The 16,338-nt window shown below is 45.0% G+C and overlaps 1 protein-coding gene across 3 annotated transcripts in view; it reads right to left on the reverse strand.

Moving 5' to 3' along the window:
* ARHGEF3 (Rho guanine nucleotide exchange factor 3) overlaps positions 1 to 16,338 on the reverse strand; it is a 309,373-nt gene that overhangs the window by 266,943 nt on the left and 26,092 nt on the right. For all 3 annotated transcript variants that reach the window (XM_059939953.1, XM_059939957.1, XM_059939952.1), the window contains exon 2: positions 3,295 to 3,387. In XM_059939953.1, the coding sequence (XP_059795936.1) occupies positions 3,295 to 3,356 (62 nt within the window). In that variant the 5' untranslated portion in view covers positions 3,357 to 3,387. The remainder of the gene's footprint in view (positions 1 to 3,294; positions 3,388 to 16,338) is intronic.

The raw sequence follows: 16,338 nt of genomic DNA on the forward strand, positions 1-16,338 counted from the left end.
AAGTCTGGCCCTATCAATCTTCTGATAGAGAAATCTTCCTAGGTTCCTCACTCTATGTGGGATTAAAAATAAACAAAAATGAAAACAGCTGCCTTAATTGGGTGCTTACTCAATGCCAGGTGCTTTACTATGATTAACTCAGGACATGCTCCAACAACCCACTGCAGGAGGTACTATTATTACCCCCATCGACCAACGAAGAATTAAAGTTTTCTACTTAACCATTGCTTACTGCGTGTGCAAAAGCCCATCCACCCCGCAACCAAGACCCTGAATTCCCTGAGAATTCTTATCTTACTCAACTTACTGTCTCTTGTGCACACAGTAGTATTTCATAAACTCCCAATGAATGAATAATCAACTGATTGATCAATGGGCTGGTTTCCTTCAAGGCATTATCTGCGTAATAAGCTCAATTTTTGGAACAAGTACCGGTCAGTGTCCTAATAATCATGCGAGAAGTAGCTGTGATGTTGTGAAAAGAGCCAGAGCCAACCCCCGGAGGCCTGAGACCGCAGCTTGGCTCTGAGTGAATCCGGACAATCATTTCCTCCCTCTAGGCCTGACTGCTTCCCACTGTCCTGATGGAAAAGCAAGAAATCAGACAGTGAGCCTAGGACCTCTGCTGGCTCTACACGTTTACGTCTCTGAAACATAATGGGGGGCAGGCCTGGGGCTCAGGAAGACCTCTGAAACTGCACTCTGCCTGCTTTTAGAACGGGGTCTAAAATTAAACGTTTTAGGGAGGGTGACTGATCAGGTCTATGGGGGTGAGTGAAGAACTTCCTCTTCGGCCATAGCTCAGTGGGCATATTTATCCTAATAAAGTAGATTTACTCCCTATGACAAAAACCCCTTTCCAGAGAAGTATTTTGGACAAATACAGGTGAGATCACCACCCCCAACTGTACACCAGAATAGAAGGGCTGGTGAAATGAAAGAGCCTGTGTGCATATGCCGGGAGCAAACAAAACCCAAACCACACTCTCCACTCCTACACTCTCTTCTGGGAAGGCCACGTGAGTGTGGTCAAGGCCACCGCGAACATGGGCCTAATGGTTCCATGTGGTCCATAAGCTATGACCACAGGAGAAATTGCCACTCGGCAAGCATGGGTCTGTCTGTCACTCAAAGTGAGAGCAATGGGTAGGAGCTGGGGCTCCACGGCAAGACAGAGTATTTGTTGGTTTTCTTTTGTTGCTTGGGTTGGTTTTGAGTGAATTTCTGTCCTCACGTCACCTAATGGACATAATGGGGGTAACAACACATCTCCCTACCTTACCATGGTGAGAATTAAATGAGATGAGTAAGCCAAGTGATCCACACAGAGCCTGACACATAGTACATACTCAGATTGTTGCCGAGGATGGTGGTGGTGGTGGATGAAATCATCTGAGTCAGGAAATCCAACCCAAGGCTCTCCCAACCCACTCCAGGATCCAGAGAGAAGCAGGTGATCCTGGATGAACGCTACTGGAAGAGCAGACTTGGATACTTTTCAGAAGAGAAACAAAGAGGTGCTCACTCTTGGGAAGGACCCAGGCTGCCCAGGTGCCCTGGGCCTCAGGATAATCACTGGGTCCCTGAAAGGACAGAGGCTCGCCAGGGCCACTGGGAAACAGAGAGACCTGAGAAGACGAACTTCCTCAGAGTAAAGAGAAGGGGGAGGAAATTACAACCATGGAGAGATACTGCTGTTAACCCAACAGACTGGCAAAAATTAAAAAGCATGAAGAGCTGAGGTGTGGCAGGAGGCGGGCAAACAGGAAATCTGGTATCCTGCCGATAACTGGTGCTCTTTAGAGAATGATTTGGCAGTATTTATTAAGATCTTAAACGCATGCAAAGGATGGCCCAACAACTTCACTCCTCGATAACCATCTACCTAAGAGAACTATCTGCTCATGTGCTTGGAGGCGTAAACCAGAAAGTGCATCAAAGCACTGCTGTAAGGGCGAAAAACAGAACCCACCCACCCACCACCAACAGGAAAACAGCTCGATAAACAGTGAGATTCTCATGCCATGGATACAATACTCACTTTGCAACAAAACAAGCTAGATTCACATGTACTGTCTTGAAAACATTTAAAGACATATTATTGAATGTTTTAAAAAGGTTACAGGGGCTTCCCTGGTGCCGCAGTGGTTGGGAGTCCGCCTGCAAATGCAGGGACACGGGTTCGCGCCCTGGTCCAGGAAGATCCCACATGCTGCAGAGCAAATGGGCCCGTGCGCCACAGCTGCTGAGCCTATGCTCTGGAATCCGTGAGCTGTAGCTGCTGAGCCTATGCTCTGGAATCCGTGAGCTGTAGCTGCTGAGCCCACAAGCCACAACTGCTGAAGCCCACGTGCCTAGAACCCGTGCTCCACAACAAGAGAAGTCTCTCACTGCAATGAGAAGCCTGTGCACCGCAGCAAAGAGTGGCCCCTGCTCGCCGCAACTAGAGAGGGCCCGCGCACAGCAACAAAGACCCAACACAGCCAAAAATAAATAAATAAAATACATGAATTAAAAATAAAAGAATGTTTTAAAAAATTATTAAAATAAATAAATAAATAAAATAAAAAGGTTACAGAATAGACCAGCAAGCATAGTGTGACAGACTGTATTTAAAGAACAGAAAAAAAGAAAAAGGAAAGGAAGGAAAAAATGACTTTTTTTTTCTATGTATATAGACTCCTAGTAAAAGCTCTGGAAGGAAATTCACAAAGTAGGTCACAGTGGTTACTTCTGGGAAAGGTAGGAGTGGGGTGGGTGCTGGGAATGAAACTTGGGGATCAATGGGGATTTCACTCTTATTTTTAACTAGGAAAATGTATCCACGCATTTCTTGGGTATTTAAATTAAATTAATACATTTATTTTTAAGGAACAAAAAAGAGGAGGTGGAAGGAAGAGGAAGAGATGATGACTTCAAGAGAAGATGTAGCTGCCAAAAGCTAAGGGTCTGCCTTCACCTCCTCTTGGGGGACTGGCCACCCACATATGTAGACACAACACATCTGGGCATGAGCCCATAGTTTCTTGGAATGATAGAATCAGATATTTAATGCTATACCACATCAGTTCTATATACCAGCTCTTCCTTCTAAATCTTAGAAAAATTCCCTCATACTTGACAAAGGTATCCTTCCTCTGGTGTCAGAAGCTCAAGGTATGAAAACGGGACACATGAAATTTTGCTATCTCCAAATTCTTGTTGGCCTCCACTGACTTACACGAAGTCCTGCATTGCATTTAATTGTTGCATGTAAGAATTTTTTTTAATTTTAATTTTTAAAGATACTTTTACCTTTCCTTGTTTTCTTCCATTTCTCTGAAGACACACTGATTCATTACTCTGGAACTGTCCATAGACACTGTGTGGTAGATCCAGGTCTTCTTTCTGAAAAAGCAAAATAACCAACATTTATAACCTGGGTACATTTATGTTAACACAAAGAGATGCATTAAACACATACAAAAGGAATATGTCAAAGGCTGCCCAGTGTCCATCAAAATCCATTCTCCCCTTTGTCCATAGGTTACTTGAGTTTCATCAGGGACTACATTTCCCAGGCATCCTTGCAGCTAGGTGCAGCCAGGTATCTGAGTTCCCAATGGAATGTGAAAGGATGTGTTATGTTCCACTGCTCCACCTAGGTCTCAAGACATGGGCATGCCTTGTCCATCCTTCCCCCTGGTTCCCACTGGCTGGAACTCAGCTCTGACCATGCAGATGATGACAATGCACTTGGAAATAACAAAGGAACAAGATAGAAGGCACTTGGGCCTGTGACTAACTTCATGGAGCACAGGTGGCCTCTCTCCTTGGAACTACTACCTTAGAGAGAAATGTCTTTCTTCTTTAAGTCACTTTAAGTTTAATAAAACTTTAAGTTTTATTGGGTCTTGTTTTTATGGCTGGTTAAGTCTCACTGAGTTGGCACAATGGTTAAGTATTATCACTGGGGCCCTTCTGAGGGTGGGTTTGGTTATTTGGAGCTTGGGACAGTCTATGTCTGTGGAGACAGGTGAGTCCAAATTATTTTGGATCACAATTTTGGTAAAACCACACGCAATTTCAAGTAGGTACTCAATCAGTGTTTGATGGATGAAGAGGTGTTAATGAGCACGTAACCTCTTCCTGTGTGAAGCATCTCGAAAGCAGAGCACCTGGTATGGAATTAGGAACACTGGGACCCACAAGTAGGAGTTGTGAGCTTCACTTCACGAAACGACTACTCGGGATGGTAAACGCCACCTGAATGTACACGGTACCCACATTCAAGGATTTTAGTCTCTGCTTAGGAGCGACAGAGACTAGGAAACACAGGGACAGAGACAGAGCGACAGAGAGGGAGAACATTCCGATGGTGGAGGATTCCGCCCACTATTCCACTCCCTGCACGTCTGCCCCAGGATGAGTCTGAGCTACAACTCGGAGGTTCCCTCTCCAGCCTCAGGAACTGCATTCCTCACCACTCAGGGTGTGGCTTTAGCATTAAAAGATAGATTCTCTTTCTGCACCATGGCCCGAACACGAACCAGCTACTTCATTTGTAACCAAAGAAACAGCTGTCATTTTCAACGCAGGAAGAACTGGCTGTGCAGACCATACTGAGGGATGGTGTGTTGGCCTCCAGCCTGGAGCCTCCTAGGCAAAAGGGGGTCCAGGAGAGTTCTGACACCCATGACCTTCATGCTGGTGCTGTCATTATGGCCCAGCTCCACTGCATCAGCTGTTTTGACAGTTGAGCATCACAGGCTGCTTGGCCAAATCTCCCCCGCAATCCTCTATCTGCTCCACTGTGGGTCTGGCTTTCTCCCAAATCAAAGCACCATGTGGACAAACTTTCAGATCCAGGTGAGCAGGACCAGATACCTGGGACCCCTGCTCCATGATGTGCTGGACAGAGTCAGTGTTGGGGAGAATCCCCAGCCACAGCCTCCAACACTGCTCTTTAACTTGCAAAGAGCACACTAGGAGATATTTTTAGCATCTGGATCCCTGTCTGAGGCCACTGCTCTGGCTTCCATCAGAGCTTAACTTCTTCAGCTGTGGCATGTGCATTATGGAGGGACCCAGAACAAGGCAAGAGGGAAGATGTGGATCCTGGAAGGAGGGATGTGGATGTGGATGTGGAAGGGTAATGGGACTTGAACTCAGAGTCCCAGAGGTGCTACTGCATTCCTGCCACGAAGGGAGAGGGGAGAAAGCAGTAGCTCACACCAGGGTCACTTCTGCGGCTGTGAACACCTTGGCCCACCTCACCTTGGCCTGGAAGCCAAGTTTGCTCAGTGTAGCAAGCTCTTACACAGCACAGTAACTGCTGCAAGAGGATTTGACACCTACATCCCAAATGATGCCAACAGCAAACTCTCCTCTAAGTCACATTTCCCCTGCAGCAACGAGGTCAGAGCCTGCCTTCCACAGGCCCGCTGGCTAATTCTGGGTCAGGGTTTCAAGTTTTCCCTCCTGGTGTTGGAGAAGGTTTTCTGTAGACAGCCATCAAGAAATCATTGTCCTTCAGCCTGTGGCTAGGAACCGGCACTGGGGACACCCATCTCTGTATCCCAGCACTGAGGGATGCCCAAGGTGCAGACACTGGCATGGATTATCTCATTGAATTCTCACATCAGCCCTAGGAGGCAGGCACTGCCTCATTCTATGAATTGGAAAACTGGGTTAAGATTTGTCGAAGGCCATACAGACACCAAACGGCAAAGCCAAGACTTGAACCAGGGGGTTCAAGTCTGTGTTCCTAACCACTGTATTTTTTTTTAACATCTTTATTGAAGTATAATTGCTTTACAGTGTTGTGTTAGTTGCTGCTGTACAACAAAGTGAATCAGCTATATGTATACATATATCCCCATATCTCCTCCCTCTTAAGCCTCCCTCCCACCCTCCCTATCCCACCCCTCTAGGTGGTCACAAAGCACTGAGCTGATCTCCCTGTGCTATGCAGCTGCTTCCCACTACCTATCTATTTTACATTTGGTAGTGTATATAGTACATGCTACTCTCTCACTTCGTCCCAGCTTCCCCTGCCCCCTCCCTGTGTCCTCAAGTCCATCCTCTACATCTGCATCTTTATTCCTGTCCTGCCCCTAGGTTCTTCAGAACCATTTTTTCTTTTCTTTTTTTTTTTAGATTCCATATATATGTGTTAGCATGCGGTATTTGTTTTTCTCTTTCTGACTTGCTTCACTCTGTATGACAGACTCTAGGTCCATCCACCTCACTACAAATAACTCAATTTGCTTCTTTTTATGGCTGGGTAATATTCCATTGTATATATGTACCACATCTTCTCTATCCATTCATCTGTTGATAGACACTTAACTTAGGTTGCTTCCATGTCCTGGCTATTGTAAATAGTGCTGCAAGGAACATTGGGGTACATGTCTCTTTTTGAATTATGGTTTTTTCACAGTATATGCCCAGTAGTGGGATTGCTGAGTCATATGGTAATTCTATTTTTAGTTTTTTAAGGAACCTCCATACTGTTCTCCATAGTGGCTTTATCAATTTACATTCCCACCAACAGTGCAGAAGGGTTCCCTTTTCTCCACACCCTCTCCAGCATTTATTGTTTGTAGATTTTTTTTTTTTAATGGAAATGCTTATTTCACCTTGAGGATTATGTGTGGATTTTTTTTAAAAGTATTTTTATTTATTTATTTATTTATTTATGGCTGTGTTGGGTCTTCGTTTCTGCGTGAGGGCCCTCTCCAGTTGCGGCAAGCGGGGGCCACTCCTCATCGCGGTGCGCGGGCCTCTCACTATCGCGGCCTCTCTTGTTGCGGAGCACAGGCTCCAGACGCGCAGGCTCAGTAATTGTGGCTCACGGGCCCAGCCGCTCCGTGGCACATGGGCTCCTCCCAGACCAGGGCCCAAACCCACGTCCCCTGCTTTGGCAGGCAGATTCTCAACCACTGCGCCACCAGGGAAGCCCTGTTTGTAGATTTTTTAATGATGGCCATTCTGACTGGTGTGAAGTGATACCTCACTGTGGTTTTGATTTGCATTTCTCTAATGATTAGTGATGTTCAGCATCCTTTCATGTGTTTGTTGGCAATCTGTATACCTTCTTTGGAGAAATGTCTATTTAGGTCTTCCACGCATTTTTGGATTGGGCTGTTTGTTTTTTTGATATTGAGCTGCAGGAGCTGCTTGTAAATTTTGGAGATTAATCCTTTGTCAGTTGCTTTGTTCACAAATATTTTCTCCCATTCTGAGGGTTGTCTTTTCATCTTGTTTATGGTTTCCTTTGCTGTGCAAAAGCTTTTAAGTTTCATTAGGTCCCATTTGTTTATTTTTGTTTTTATTTCCACTTCTCTAGGAGGTGGGTCAAAAAGGATCTTGCTGTGATTTATGTCATAGACTGTTCTGCCTATGTTTTCCTCTAAGAGTTTTTTAGTGTCTAGCCTTACATTTAGGTCTTTAATCCATTTTGAGTTTATTTTTGTGTATGGTGTTAGGAAGTGTTCTAATTTCATTATTTTACATGTAGCTGTCCAGTTTTCCCAGCACCACTTATTGAAGCGGCTCCATTGTATATTCTTGGCTCCTTTATCAAAGATAAGGTGACCATATGTACGTGGGTTTATCTCTGGGCTTTCTATCTTGTTCCATTGATCTGTATTTCTGTTTTTGTGCCAGTACCATACTGTCTTGATTACTGTAGCTTTGTAGTATAGTCTGAAGTCAGGGAGCCTGACTCCTCCAGCTCCGTTTTTCTTTCTCAAGATTGCTTTGACAATTCGGGGTCTTTTGTGTTTCCATACAAATTGTGAAATTTTTTGTTCTAGTTCTGTGAAAAATGCCATTGGTAGTTTGATAGGGATTGCACTGAATCTGTAGATTGCTTTGGGTAGTAGAGTCATTTTCACAATGTTGATTCTTCCAATCCAAGAACATGGTATATCTCGCCATCTGTTTGTATCGTCTTTAATTTCTTTCATCAGTGTCTTACAGTTTTCTGCATACAGGTCTTTTGTCTCCTTAGGTAGGTTTATTCCTAGGTATTTTTTTTCTTTTTGCTGCAATGGTAAATGCGAGTGTTTCCTTAATTTCTCTTTCAGATTTTTCGTCATTAGTGTATAGGAATGCAAGAGATTTCTGTGCATTAATTTTGTGTCCTGCTACTTTACCAAATTCATTGATTAGCTCTAGTAGTTTTCTGGTAGCATTGTTAGGATCCTCTATGTATAGTATCGTGTCATCTGCAAACAATGACAGTTTTACTTCTTTTATTTCTGGATTCCTTTTATTTCTTTTTCTTCTCTGATTGCTGTGGCTAAAACTTCCAAAACTATGTTGAAGAACAGTGGTGAGAGTGGACAACCTTGTCTTGTTCCTGATCTTAGAGGAAATGCTTTCAGTTTTTCACCATTGAGAACGATGTTGGCTGTGGGTTTGTCATATATGGCCTTTATTATGTTGAGGTAGGTTCCCTCTATGCCCACTTTCTGGAGAGTTTTTATCATAAATGGGTGTTGAATTTTGTCAAAAGCTTTTTCTGCATCTACTGAGATGATCATATAGTTTTTATTCTTCAATTTGTTAATATGGTATATCACATTGATTTGCATATATTGAAGAATCCTTGCATTCCTGGGATAAACCCCACTTGATCATGGTGTATGATCCTTTTAATGTGCTGTTGGATTCTGTTTGCAAGTATTTTGTTGAGGACTTTTGCATCTATGTTCATCAGTGATATTGGCCTATAGTTTTCTTTTTTTGTGACATCTTTGTCTGATTTTGGTATCAAGGTGATGGTGGCCTCGTAGAAAGAGTTTGGGAGTGTTCCTCCCTCTGCTATATTTTGGAAGAGTTTGAGAGGGATAGGTGTTAGCTCTTCTCTAAATGTTTGATAGAATTCGCCTGTGAAGCCATCTGGTCCTGGGCTTTTGTTTGTTAAAAGATTTTTAATCACAGTTTCAATTTAAGTGGTTGTGATTGGTCTGTTCATATTTTCTATTTTTTCCTGGTTCAGTCTTGGAAGGTTGTACTTTTCTAAGAATTTGTCCCTTTCTTCCAGGTTGTCCATTTTATTGGCATATAGTTGCTTGTAGTAGTCTCTCATGATCCTTTGTATTTCTGCAGTGTCAGTTGTTACTTCTCCTTTTTCGTTTCTAATTCTGTTGACTTGGGTCTTCTCCCTTTTTTTCTTGATGAGTCTGGCTAATGGTTTATCAATTTTGCTTATCTTCTCAAAGAACCAGTGTTTAGTTTTATTGATCTTTGCTACTGTTTCCTTCATTTCTTTTTCATTTATTTCATTTATTTCTTATCTGATCTTTATGATTTCTTTCCTTCTGCTAACTTTAACAATTGTAAATATTTATGCACCCAACATAGGAGCACCTCAATACATAAGGCAAATGCTAACAGCCATAAAAGGGGAAATTGACAGTAACACAATCATAGTAGGGGACTTTAACACTCTGCTTTCACCAATGGACAGATCATCCAAAATGAAAATAAATAAGGAAACACAAGCTTTAAATGACACATTAGAGCAGATGGACTTAATTGATATTTATAGATCATTCCATCCCAAAACAACAGAATACACTTTCTTCTCAAGTGCTCATGGATCATTGTCCAGAATAGATCATATCTTGGATCACAAATCAAGCCTTGCTAAATTTATGAAAATTGAAATCGTATCAAGTATCTTTTCCAACCACAACACTATGAGACTAGATATCAATTACAGGAAAAAAACTGTAAAAAATACAAACACATGGAGGCGAAACAATACACTAACCAAGAGATCACTGAAGAAATCAAAGAGGATATCAAACAATACCTAGAAACACATGACAATGAAAACAAGACGACCCCAAACCTATGGGATGCAGCAAAAGCAGTTCTAAGAGGAAAGTTTACAGCAATACAATCCTACCTCAAGAAAGAAGAAAAATCTCAAATAAACAACCTAAACTTACACCTAAAGCAATTAGAGAAAGAAGAACTAACCACTGTATTATAACGTTCAAGGTAAAGCTCAGTACTGGTTGAATGTATGAATGAATGAATGAACAAATAATTTCAAAAGCAGTTTCAGGGCTGTGGGGAGACAGTGTCTCTCTAAAGCCCTAGGGGGGTTGACCTCACCCACCCTGGATGCCCTGGTGATATTCTCAGACCCCTCCCAGGGCAGCCACTCAGCCCCTGAACACTCATTCTGAACCCAGAATTGCCAACTTCAGTAGGCATTTATGTGCTCATTACTGCTGTCGGTAATGACCAGAGCTACCACTGACTCAGAACCTCCTATTTTCGGGCATTAAACTCATGGCTCTCACACGGAGGCTCCTCTCATCCACCCGCAGTCACCCAGGGAAAGCAGAATCACACCCACCTTAGGGACGGCACAACCGGAGCTCACATAGGTTGTGATTAGCTTGTGATTAAGGTCACAGCACTTATGAGAGGGCAATTTTCAAAGTCTGAGGAGCTGGCTGAGCAGCACAGACCTCTCCTCCACCTCACAAGACCCATCACTCACCTTGGGTAATCAGCAAGTCACGAAGATGAGTGCTGTTCTAACTCTTCAGCTGGCGAGCTCTGTATTAATCTAAAGCTAATCAGTATTTCCTATGCCAGTCACTTCCTCTTCCATGGAAGAAGAATCCTAATTCTCCCCACCACTGCCCCCTTCCTCTCCTCAGCTGGCTGCATCAGTGGTGACCAGCATCTGCTCAGCATCAACTTCCTATCAGGTGTCCACTGGACACCAAATCTTGCTAATTCTTCCTTGAAAAATATCTCTTCTCAGGAAGACCAAGTGTTGGTGAGGATGTGAAGCAACCAGAACTCTCATATCCTGCTGCTGGTGGGAGCATAAATTGGTCCAATCACCCTGGAAGACGGTGGCAATACCTATTCAACCTGCATTTGCTCCTAGGTACATACATGCACCATTCTGGTACATATTTTCCAGAATGTTCTCAGTACTGCTATGCATAACAGTCCTGCATTAGTTTCCTACTACTATTATAACAAATAACCACAAACTTAGTGACCTAAAACAACACAAATTTGTCATCTTATAGTTCTGGAGGTCAGAAATGGGTCAGCAGGACTGCATTTCTTCTGGAGGCTCTAGGGGAGAATCCATTCCCTTGCCTTCTCCAGCTCCTAGAGGTCACTTGCATTCCTCGGCTCATGGCCCCTTCCTCCTTTTCAGAGCCAGCAATGTAGCACCTTCAAATCTCCCTCTTCTCTCACCTCTGTTTCCATCATCATATCTCATCCTCTGACCAGACCCTTCTGTATCCCTCTTACAAGGATCCTTGTAACTACACTGGGCCCACCCAGAGAATTCAAGATCATCTCCCCATGTGAAGACCCTTAACTTAATCACATCTATGAAGTCCCTTTGCCACATAAAGTGACAAAGTCACAAGTGTTACCAGTGAATGGTACCTGTGACCAGGGATGAGGTCATGAATATCTTTCGAGGGGCCATTATTTGGCTTACCACAAGCTCCAAACCAGAAGTGACCCAAATGCTCATCAACAGTAGAATGAATGAAATAAAAGGTGGTAATTCACAGCGTATGAGAACATATGATCTACAGCGCTACATGCAACAAGGATGACTCTCACAAGACAACAGTGAACCAATGACATCAAACACAAGAGCGCTTGCTGTATGAGTTTGTCTGTAGGAAAGGCAGAACCAGGTAAAGTTTGTCTATTCAACAGTTTCCCCCAAGTCTACCAGAGTTTCCATAATCCTCTCAAAAAGAAGGTTGCTGCTTGTTTGTTTTCTATAAATCAATATAGACATGCTACATTTCCCAACTTTGCATCGCACAATTGGAGGTCAACAGTTATGAAAATTCAATAAATGCGTTTATAACTAAAGAAGAAGGATGGAGGGAGGAAAAGAAGGAGGGGGAGAAGAAGAAGGAGAAAAAGAAGCAGCAACAGTGTCTCTGCCTCTCTCATGCATTTCCACTCCACAGGCATGTGTCATTTCACCTCTGGATGAAGCAGATCCCAGATGACTTCCTCACCACCCCCCATCCTGCCAAGAGCTGTTCACCAGACAGACCTGGAATGTTCCCCTGACCCCCGCTGCATGGTCCTTCCTCTGTCTCTCCTTCACTCCTTTCACCCACCTGACACACCCATGGACATGCCCACCTGGCACACCACCATTGCCCCCCAGGAATCCCCTCCAAACTCCTGTAGGACTTGCAATACAAGCCACACCATTTGCTCTTAATTGCTGCTGTCACATATTAATTGCTAATAGTAACAAGTGCCTTAATCTAGTCTCCCCAAACAGACTGCAAACTCTCAAGAACAGAAATCAGGTTTTGTCCATTCCATTTTCCGCCTCCTAGTTCTGACTGCATGTGAACGTCTAATGCTAATTCATAATAACTACTAATGATATAACTGCCTTTGCTGAACACCTAACATGCATCAGGTTCAGTAGTTCTCAAGCATTACCTCATTTCCTCTTCTCCTACTCAATGAAGTGGATGCTATCATGATCTCCCTTTTGAATAGGAGGAAATTGAGGCACAGATGGCTAATTAACTTGCCCAAGGTCCCAAAAGTCATCACTAGAGGATGAGATTTGAACCCATGCAATCTAATTCCAGAGCCCACTCTGCTTCCATAATGCCCCACCTGAGTTGGGTTAGGCATATAGTTGGTGCTTAATAAATACTTGACAAAAAAAAAAAGATATACTAAGGAAAAAAAGAAAAACCTTCACAGCATGCAAATAACAAATTAAGACTCTTCACCAAATAATCTTTTCAGCCTCAGATCTCAGAAGGGAACACACCCCCTGGAGAGATTTGTAGAAGCCTGCCTGTTCCTGGCTCTGCATCATGCTTGGCTCTTGGGGGCTTTATAAACATTTATCAGTAAACAACAGTCAGGGTTTGTCCTCCAGGCTTTTATCAAAACAGGGAGAGAGCTGGATACATTTTTTCTTTTTTTGTCCGCCAAAGTCAGAGTTGAAGGCCGACTGGACAAGTAGGGCTGTGACCACAACGCCCCAAGCCACCCGCCCCAGATGACCTCACCTCTATAGTGGCCAAAAAATGTGACCCAGAGGCCTTGACTAAAAACAAGGCCACCGCCCCTGAAGGCTGCTGTGGCCAGAGATAAACTGAACCGGAGACAATGACACGGGCAGCCCTGCCGTCGCGGGGACATCACGCCGTGGCCCACAGTGCTCGAGGCCATGCAGTCCCTTCCCTTGAGGCCGGGCCCTTGGTCAGATACCAAACGGTGCTCTGGCCGGCAGCGTGGACACAGCGGCGCACCCTCATCCTCCCACAGACTGGCTCGCAGCGTCTGCGTGGATACGGATGAGAGTGCCTGTGCCTGGGGCGCAGACTACTCAGGAGACAGTGTTCTTAAACAGCTGCCTCTAAGGAGGGACGTGGGACTGGCCGGAGGTTAGGGAGGGCTTCAGTTACAGCGGTACCACTAGCAGTTTTACAAGAACAAAAAAGGGTTGACATATTTGGGGGTTACTAAAATTATCTCAAAGTTTAAAAAGAACACTGATCATTACAGCACAGTGTGGTGAAGCAGTAACGGAGAGACGTACAGTTACAAGGGGAGCAGCACCTGCGGCAGCCGGAGAGGACCGGGGACGGGATCTGGCCTCAGTGCGCTCTGTGCAAAATGAGACAATCTACAATGAGTGCTTAGCCAAGAAGATGTACTCAGTTAGTGGTCGTTGTTATCTATTTTTTGTATTTTTACTCCATCCTTCCTGGAAGCCAGATATTGTGAGGTCTGGGCATGGCACTGCAGTTGGAGGCAAGAATTTAGAAATGAGGTCTCCACAACTACCCTCAGAGAGACACTTTATAAACTCAACCACTCTCGTCCCTACAGGCTTTCCCAGGCCCCCCCAGTGACTCCCTGGCGCTCCTGCCATGCTCCCCCCTCACCCAAATCCCAATATGTGCTTGTGTCTCCCCGACTGCACCGGGTACAGTGGCACCCCACTGACAGGTACTATGCTTGCAGACCGAAAGAAAATATTCAGTCAACTGCACTTGTCCACTCTCATGAAAGATGACACAAACCTACTGCAGAATCAGGGCACCTCGGAGGCCATCGCCATGCAGCTGAAGAAATAAAGTGGCCCTCACGGGAGTTGGCCACCCCAGGATCACAGAAAAACGAGGCTTCAAGCGGCAAAATCCCCCAGTACCCACCTGAGCCCTTAAGTCACTCTCTTAAAGGAAGATGTATGCTGGGGACCCAAGGACTCGAGTGTTACTTTTCTAGACACAATGTCAAGATGCCCCAATGATGAAATGGATGCAACAGGCTGATGCCATTATCACAAGCACTCCAACAGGGATTCTGGACTCCCCTCTTGCCAGGCAGCCTCCAGCTTCAGCGGTTGGCTCTCCACATGGCTCAATTGCAGGGAGAGGCCAAGCTGAGAATGCCCCAGTAGCGGGAACAGCTCCAGCTCTCACTGAATATGTAAAGGCTGCATGGCTTCCATCACATGCTCCTTTGGGGAGATGGGGACAGGAGGTTAGGTCAGTCCTCGGGTCCCCATTGCAAGTCTCAGTCTTCCCAGTGGAAGATCAGATCCCAGATCCCAGAATGAGGGTTTGGTGGGGATACCACCAATGGTCAAGTCCTGCCCAGCTCCTACCCCCTGTCCTTAGGCCAAAGCGTGTTCCGATTTCAACCAGGGCATCTCCTGTCCTATATGATTCATATGCCAGGGTTCTTGGGTAAGTTCTCATCCTATAAAATAGTTCCAATGCAACAAAAAAATTTGAAAAACCTTGCTTTTTTACAAAACCACTTCCTCCTACCTGCCTCTCTCTAAGTCTCTGCGATGATGTATCTGGTGGACACTTTGTTTTTGTTGATGGGCAGAGAGCATGTTCATCCACTCACAGAGGATCCAAAGGTAGGAGGAAGTGAGACACAGTGGTCAGAGCAGCCTGGGGTCTACTGTCTGTGCTGCCCACTATAAGACGGACACTGCCCAAGCACAGTCCCTCCAAGTGAGGGCACGCAGGCTACCCAGGGACCATGTCATCACTGCCCTCCTCCTCCTCACCACAGGCGATGGTGACAGCAGCCTTCCTATGTGCCAGGCACCCTGCAGAGGACTTCAACTGTTTGATCCCATTTGACACTCTCAGCAATGCTGTAAGGTAGGGACTCTTACCTTCTTCTCGAAGGTGAGGAAACTGAGGCACAGAGGGGTTTAAGTGACTTTCCTAGGCCCACAGAGCTAGTGAGTGGAAGAATCAGGGCATAAGCATAAGTAAACACAGGTATGCCTGTCTCCACCCCACCCCCTCAACAGAAGTACAAAAGGGAGATGACAGTCATGTAAAATGGCCCTAGAAAAGGCCCTGTGCCAATTTGTCAGCTGGGAATAAAACTGGATCCCTTGAGCAGGGAAAGATTTTCTGATCTGATCCTTCACCAACCAGGACATTTATTAAAGTGAACTTTGTACAACTGACATACATCACACTCACAAACTCAGCTCAAGGACAGCAGTCCAGTTTGCCTCACCATCATTCATTACTTGCAAAGACAAATGCTTACATACAGCATGCTTCATGCCCAAAGAGTGCTTCAAAAAAGCCCACCTATAAATAATGTTTCATGAAACTGTATGTAACTAGCCAATTGAAGACAATATAAAATTCACTGGAATCAAGACATATCAAGGACCTACTCTATACCTGCATCAAGTCACACAAGAACCCCATGAGATGCACATTGTTATCCACATTTTACATAGAAGGAAACAAACTCCAGCTTAAGCAACTTGGCGAAGCTCCAGCAGCTGCAAGTGGACCACGGGAACTGAACAGTGGGATCCGTCTTACTCCTAGATCCAGGTCTCCAAACTTCCCATATCTCGTATACTCTGGAACCTGAGTAAATATGCAGCCCGATTCCCCTAGAAAACTCTCTGGCTAAATCTTAGCTCCATCTCTTTGCTCTGAACCCAAGTATCAGTGGAGAAAGGCCCTACCAAGGGGAGGACCAATCACGGCCCCTGACATTGGAGGGCAAATTCTAAAGTTAGCGGGAAAATCCTGCAGAGCTCAGAATTCCCCTGGAAAGCCCCTTAGGAAGGTGTGTCCTAGAGAGGGGCGCCCCCTCCCTTGAGAAGCCCAGCTCTGAGTAGGTGTCTGTGTGTTTAGCCACACTCCAGGTAAAGTCAGCGGTCGGGACAGAGGGAACACACACACCTGTAACCCTCAGGCTCACACACAGGGCTCCTACAGTAACTGGGGCATGCAGGAAGTGCGGCCAGCTCTCATCACCCCCAATCTCCCCCGACCCCTACAGAAT

The sequence above is a fragment of the Balaenoptera ricei genome, chromosome 11 (genome assembly GCF_028023285.1).
Source record: "Balaenoptera ricei isolate mBalRic1 chromosome 11, mBalRic1.hap2, whole genome shotgun sequence".
Taxonomy (NCBI): Eukaryota; Metazoa; Chordata; class Mammalia; order Artiodactyla; family Balaenopteridae; genus Balaenoptera; species Balaenoptera ricei.